This window comes from Sphaeroforma arctica (genome assembly GCF_001186125.1).
Source record: "Sphaeroforma arctica JP610 unplaced genomic scaffold supercont1.137, whole genome shotgun sequence".
Lineage (NCBI taxonomy): Eukaryota > Ichthyosporea > Ichthyophonida > Sphaeroforma > Sphaeroforma arctica.
This window is the reverse complement of record NW_014040421.1, coordinates 130024-137559: the sequence shown is the minus strand read 5'-3', so window position 1 is coordinate 137559 and position 7536 is coordinate 130024. Positions and strand designations below refer to the sequence as shown.

At 42.2% G+C, this 7536-nt stretch overlaps 1 protein-coding gene across 1 annotated transcript in view; it reads left to right on the top strand.

Annotated features, from left to right (window-relative positions):
* The first annotated feature begins 1487 nt into the window (after positions 1-1487).
* SARC_02908 (hypothetical protein) overlaps positions 1488-7536 on the top strand; it is a 35160-nt gene continuing 29111 nt past the window's right edge. The window contains exons 1-7 of the mRNA XM_014303327.1: positions 1488-1827; positions 2452-2587; positions 3353-3528; positions 3958-4077; positions 5486-5651; positions 5962-6367; positions 7203-7331. Coding sequence (XP_014158802.1) covers positions 1616-1827; positions 2452-2587; positions 3353-3528; positions 3958-4077; positions 5486-5651; positions 5962-6367; positions 7203-7331 — 1345 coding nt within the window. The 5' untranslated portion in view covers positions 1488-1615. The remainder of the gene's footprint in view (positions 1828-2451; positions 2588-3352; positions 3529-3957; positions 4078-5485; positions 5652-5961; positions 6368-7202; positions 7332-7536) is intronic.

The window sequence follows — 7536 nt, the reverse complement described above, 5'->3', positions numbered from 1 at the left end:
TATAAGTATATACATTTTATTTGGATATGGATATAACAGTTTATTTTTAGAGGATACAGGCGCTCGATCAAAGTCTCCGTGTATCTTTTGTTATGCCATGCTAGCTCACACTACGCCTAATTGCATTCCTACGTGTATGATCGGATACCTTCTTGCGCATCTGAAACCTATTTGGTTCCATCTACGCTTGCCATTGTGAACTGAAAGGGTGAACAAGCCTGTGTGTAGGAGACCAGGAGTGTTATTTAGTGTTAGTTTTCTTCTTTTAGTGTCAGTGTTCACTGTTTACTGATGATGACGCTTTCCAAATAGATATTTACTAATTAGTACATTTGTAAATAAATATAGAAAAACTCCAGCGAAAATGGGCAAAGGCCTGCTTCGTGCTTTTCATTTAAAAAATAAAAATACCCCTTTCTTCCCCCTTCCTTTTCTGATTTCTCCCTCCTCCCGGGAGATTTTATCAAAAGTGCTCACCTTCGCTCACAGGGTCACATTTCACACTCTCACGCCTTTTTCTCCATATAAAAAATAATAAAATATTGCAGGAGCTTTTACGTTTACGGGTTAATATATACGTATATACGTTTAAAATTTTAACGCATTAATTCTCTTTCTCTCTCTCTGGCTCTCTTGTGTGTCACTCTGGACTCTTGAGAGAGGGAGAGAGATGAGATAGTAGTACTCTCTCTGAAAGTAAATAGAGGGATCAGGGAACAGTCGACACTTCTTGAGTGACTCGACAGCTGACAGCGGCTAAATACAAATCCCGAGAATTGTATTTTATTTTTATATTTATGTTGCGTGTTTCGAATTTCCGTGTTTCGACTTCCGAAGCTACACCGCTTGAGGTACAGTGGATGCAAAATGGACTACTGCGTGCTGAGTTGCTGACCCGTTTGAAACTGCCAACTTGCCAAATGCCAATTTGCCAACAACCCAGCAGCGATTGTATTTATAGTTTTATACCACCCCCCCCCCCCACCCCCCACGGGCCCAACCCCCGGCTCAAAGAGAGAGTGTGTAATAAACATGTAGTAGACGTAATAACGATTTGATAGAATACGTATAACGTTACCACATTTCAGCCACGGGATATAAACGTAAATATTACGTTGCGAAGCTTGCCCGATGACTGACCGCTGATGGCTGATATAAATATTCAAAAAATTAGGCTTTGAGCCTTGGGGCAATGGGCATGGGCCTTGCTTGGGCTGGGGGCCTTGGGCATGTGATTTTGGTTCAACGAGTATATATATTCTGATTAGCTAGATATCATAAACCGCCAATTCGAACGAATAGGATCACACTTACAGATTACAGATCTCGGTCTACAATATGTAACTTATGTTCGGCTGTGTGGTCATCGTAAAAATGTTTACACTTCATGAGAAAAAAAGGCAAGGTTCATATTTAGCCTTTGTCGAATTCAGAAGGCGTGTATGTGTAAATAAATAAATAAATACATTGTGATTGTACAAAGGTTGCCGTGATATGAGTGCGCAATTACACATAGCAATCGCAGTGGTTCATAATCAATTCTAATAGCAGAACGTACTCGCCCGCGAGGTTTTTTTTGGCACTTCAGCATTGGGCCGAGACGTGTGCCAAAGCGATGGTGCTTTCGTTTGGAGCTCCGCTTGGACATCGTGTTAATCAGCTTACAAAAGCCTCATGCTCGCTCTTGAGAATATGTTATGCTTTAGTTGACAATAACTTTGGTGCATGTTTACCGACCAGGAGACTGCTCAGTTCGAGTCGTGTACTCATAAGCGAACATCGAGAGCGGACAGCACAGATCCGTATAGGCCAGGTGGAGATAGACAGGTGAGACCCGCTGGTTTATTGGTAGCCTCTTCAATGTGCGTTACAGCTGTCTATAAGTGTGGATATTCGGTATTCGATTAAGCATTACGTTAATGTTACCTTGAAACTCTCTGGGAACTTCAATGAGTACAACGTGAGTGACTTGTTACCGTTAGATTGGAGATGGATACAACTACTGTACATACTTATAGCAGTGGAAAAGCGGCTGCTTGTGTACTAGAGGGATCATTTATAGTGTTTGGTACAAGTCACTCTACACTTATTTAGGCCGATCAGTGTGAGCTGCTGTTCCTGTACGACAACAAGTTGTGTATATAACCAAGTGTCACAGCTTCCCATCATAGGTGTAACACTGAACGTCGATATTCAACAGTCAATTGGAGGCTCTCTATTTGCATTGCATTGTTCCTGCATTATTATTTGTAATTCATAAATATCTGGATCACTTTATTTGTATTGTTATTAAAGGCACAAGCCTATTTTCAGACTGCTGATGCAATCCTACGAACTATATCATCTCATAAAATGAGCAACATCATCTTGTGACGCCGTGACACAAGTATCACTTCAATCGCACGGGCTATACCGCAGTGTACTCTGATGTAGTATTCTTTTATTTCTCAGGTACAAGCCCAAACACCCGGAGAATGTGCCTGCCAATTACACACACCAGATACCGTCGCAATCTGATCTGCGAGTGCTACGATGGATTATACAGAAAGACAAACTGGCACAGGACATGTTCTTGGTTGGGCCTCCGGTATGCGGTTGCATTCTTTCTGGCTGAATTGTGTACGATGTCAACGGGTTTTTAACATTGATTTTCCATTTGTGCACGCGTGTCGGTTTTAGTACTCGTGTACAGTACATTGTTATTGTCATATCGAGTTCTCTTCGACAGAAAAGGAATACGGAGCGCACAAATACACGCATCATTCTCTGGCTGCTCCGCTTTTGGTTTGTAATCTTTTTGATTCCAGGATAGTGGTCCGGTGTCGTATATAAATCTGTAATATATGGGTTCTTGTACGTGCGCAGTTATATACAGTCGTAGACACGCCCTTCATACGAGCTGGCCTGTGGTTGCAATGCACAGAGTGGACTCGCCGGAAATATACAGTGTCATTTTTCCATGCATATATACAAACGCACATTTTAAGCATGTGCCAATACTTTCGCCTGCGTTCGCTATTATTAATTGATATTAAATGCCATATATGGATATTCAGTATTGTATAACCTAAATGCATTAAATAATGTCATATCGGTGTTCTCGCCCCGTGTTCCTTGCGGATCACGGGTACTCTTTTCCAGGCTTCAAGGACAGGGCCCGCTGTGATGACTATTCGAGTAGTTGATACTTCATCATTGACCAAGCACTGAAATTCACCAAGCACTAAAGAGCACGTGTACCTGTAATGAGCATTACACTTTCGTTTGTAGTCGATCGTTTTCTCATTGCTTCACTTCGTCATAACTTAGCAGTTTTAATTTACAAAGTGTGCTTCACGGTTCGTTTTCATAGGGGCCCGAGGCCAGGCGTTTAGGACTGTGGTACGCCGAAATGACCGGTCGGGAAGTGGAAGTAGTGGCACTCTCGAAAGACACCACCGAATCGGACCTCAAGCAGCGCCGCGAGATTAAGAATGAGAGTGTGCTATACGTTGACCAAGCACCTGTGCGCGCGGCCATGAAGGGCAGGTATATTCGGAATTGGGACGTAACTGGGGAATAGTATTTTTGTTTTTCTTTCAATTTGCTATAGGTGGCCATACGTATGAATTTCATATACGCGATGGATCCACTCCATACTAGCTTAGTGAGTGCTGTTTGTGCGAGGATGATACCATCCAAGCGTACGATAGTTCTATTGCTGTGCGGTCGCTCGTTGAAGACCACTAGGGTTTCATATCAGGTCCTGGGTGCGGATGGTCGTCATTCGACTTTTAAACATATACACAACACTCCGATACGTGGCATTAAAAACGATGGTGTAATTGTCACTCGATGATTGCAAATTAATTGCTTTTCGGTATATCCTTACATCATTGCATGAGTATTGCTCACCGGAAGAAGTCTCAAGAGCTTATGTGTGACGTGCATGCTTCGATCCTTTATACACCAACATAGCCTGTTGATTCTCGACGGCATAGAAAAAGCCGAGAGAAATGTGTTGCCCACATTGAATAATCTGTTGGAAAATCGTGAAATGGCTCTCTCGGACGGGAGGTTCCTCTGCAATCCCGACAGGTATGAGCGTTTTTCATATCGTAATATGCAGGGATGTATTTGTAGACACACATGTGGCTAGTGAAGTGGTCATTATCAACAATACTATATGCACATACGCCACACATTATCTTCGAGTGCTCCGGAATTGTGTGCATGATCTACGGTTAAAAAGCGTGATGAAACGCTAAACTCTAGTAAGTGCAGGTATATTACTAAATGCGCGATTATGCGTTCTTTTATTAGGTTTCATGGTGTATATCTATGCAGATGTAAAACTCAACTACAGGACCACTCACCCACAGAGATACGATGAGGGATGTCTGAGTGTGGCGCAGATTGATAGCGAAAATCAATTGCGGACAACTTCAAGTCTATTTACGAATATTTATTGACCTTCTAACAACACACCTATCTGGTTAGATACTACAACATGTATGCCTACCCTTGCTATACACTATCTTATCTTACCAACTGTGTGGTTATGGAACATACCCACACGACAACCTTTACTTGCACACACTTTCGTTTGGTTACCAATGGCTCTACTGAAATGCGAACAGTCCTTGCGGGACCACCATGACTTTTGCGCTTTTGCAGTATATATATATATACATATAGATATATATATATATATATATATATATATATACATATACATGTACATGTACATGTACATATATATATATATATATATATTTATATATATAAACATACATACACCCACCCACCCATACACACACACACACATATATATATATATATATATACATATATATATATATATATATATATATACATATGTATATGTACATATATATATATATATATATGTATGTACTTGTATATATATATATATATATATACGTCATCAGTTGGTTTCCGAGCGAGAGAGAGAGGTGCAATTGACCCTTGAACATCCATCTGTAATATTGGAAGCCAGATGTAGATCACATACTTTCTACACTGACTGCCCATGTACGGTTTATGAATAGTTAGCCTGGTATATTCCCAAAGTAGAAGCAAATTCGACAAACTCGCAACTGGACGACGGCGGTTGCGCATCGGGCCGCAAGCGTTACAGTACATCCAAACCTCGCAATTGACAGGTTAAGATTAGTTGTATGTAAAATTCCAGGCGTACATATTTTGATGAACCGCTCAACACCTAGTACACCAGAACTCCTATCCACGAATACACCTCACCGTTTGATGAGCACGAAATATCGCTAGTCGTATGCCGCATACAAACCACATATGACTGGCTGGCTGATGTGAGCCAGAGCGTGGCAGAGATTGGCCGTGGGAAGTTGGTTGCGAGCTCACCCGATACGCGCGATTGCGAGTGTACTTGAAAACACCGATGTACCTATGAAGACCCACACATGCCAGACTTGGCTGAATTCATTGAGTACCACTGACCCTACAGATATGACAAATTGGTGGCTGAGGGACAAACTGTGGCTCAACTGGACCGCGAGCAGTTGGTTAGAGTTCATCCAGACTTCCGAGTGCTGGCCATAGGACTGCCCGTACCGTCATTTCCTGGATACCCGCTTGATCCTCCACTCAGGTCGCGTTTCCAAGCAGCCGAGGTGTGTGCGAGGGTTTGTATAGTCGTGAGCGAGTGAAATACCTATTATCTGTCGGCGTATATATGGATAGGTAGGGTGTATAGCTACTGGTACACATTGCATATGTTTGGCAGACTCCTTATATGTATACCGTCCCGCTACTAGATTAAATCACCTACATTCTTTTTCAGGCTAGCTTTCGGGATCTTATTTCCTTTGTCTTTTACATGCTTGCTTTGATTTCTACACGTTACAGTCTGGTACTGATCACTCTACACATACAGACACATACTAAAATACAGAGACACACCATATATATTTTTAATGACAGGTGACGGCCCCAACAGTCGCGGATGTGCTGCGCCAAGCGCGGCCCTCCAGCGACTACAGTGTCACACACACCCCGCCTATCCATACACACACACAAGCTCACTCACAAGCATACACTGAGGAAGCTGCCATACATAGAGAGCGAATCACCACCAAAGGCGTGCGCGAGCTTATCGCCCTATCCACCTCTCTGCGCATGGCACACAACAACAGCCTCGTGCGTACAAGCACAGCGCGACCGTTATATTTGAGTCACGAAAGTGTTATGAGCGGTGCGCGTGTGCTGAATGCCTTGGCATACACACCGCTGAGAGACGTGATTGGGCGCGTGTATCCGTACTGGGCCATGACAGCTGAGCAGAGCGCCGCGGTGACTGGGGCTCTGGATAGGATGCTACCGAAAGGAGGTATGGCAAATACGTGTACATAAGGCATCAGCCCACCTATATGTATTGATAAATCTATGCACATACTGAGTGCACAAGGTGTTGTTTGTGTGTGTGTGTGATATGGTGATGTGAGGTTCATTTCACACGTTTGGGCCGGCCAACCAGGTTCTCTTTTTTAATAGGGGGTTCCAAAGTTTGACTCATGTATACCACTATTTATGCGGGTGTCTATTGCAACAGAAGCAACTACGCTGAACTTATCATAACTGATAGTTTCACTTCAATCAGAACAGTGCGTATCGGCGTGTCAAGCATGATGTATTGAGGTGGCTTTGAGTGTTGTATATTGTATATTGTAAGTAAAGTATCAATTGGATGCTGGATTGTGTAAGGGTATGATCACAAAGGCCTTGGAGAACCTTGAATATGCTGAATTAAGATTTGTATATCACATATATGTGTCGAAGTGATTTGTACAGCTATTAAAACCGGAGACGAACGCGGCGGAATAGGGCTGTTTGGGTTTATTCTACAGTGTGGCTCGACACGAGTTCAGGTTCGATTGCGTTGCTTACCGTCGATTGTATTTGTCTACACGTACTGATAGCGCTTTAAAACGTAATTGGGGCACGCACGAATATGCATCAAAGCCGCTTTGGATTTGAGATGTGTGCTGTAGAATAGCCCAGCCGATGATGATTGATTCTAGGTCTACTACAGAGAGCGTATCATTCGTGTGCTTGCTTTTTCTATTTCTCAAGGCTGGTGTTATGATCCATATCGTGCGCTAACCAGAATCAGATGTATTGTATAAATATGATAGATTATTCATGTACTGCGACGCACATAACAGACATCACGCCGAGATACAATCTTGTTGGCGGTGCCGAGCTCCTGCCTACCCTCGATCAATCAAGTCAAACGTGTCAAGCGGTTGTCAGCATGTCCCTGAGTACAGATGCGAAAGGTGTCGAAGATACAGGTGAGAAACTGGCTGTTCAACAAGCATCAAGTATATAGCCATACTATGCAAACGTGATATATTTGGTTATATATATATATATATATATATATATATAGTGTGTGTATATATTATTATATATATATATATATATATATATATATATATATATATATATATATATATATAATATATAATATATACTTACTACTACCGACACACTATA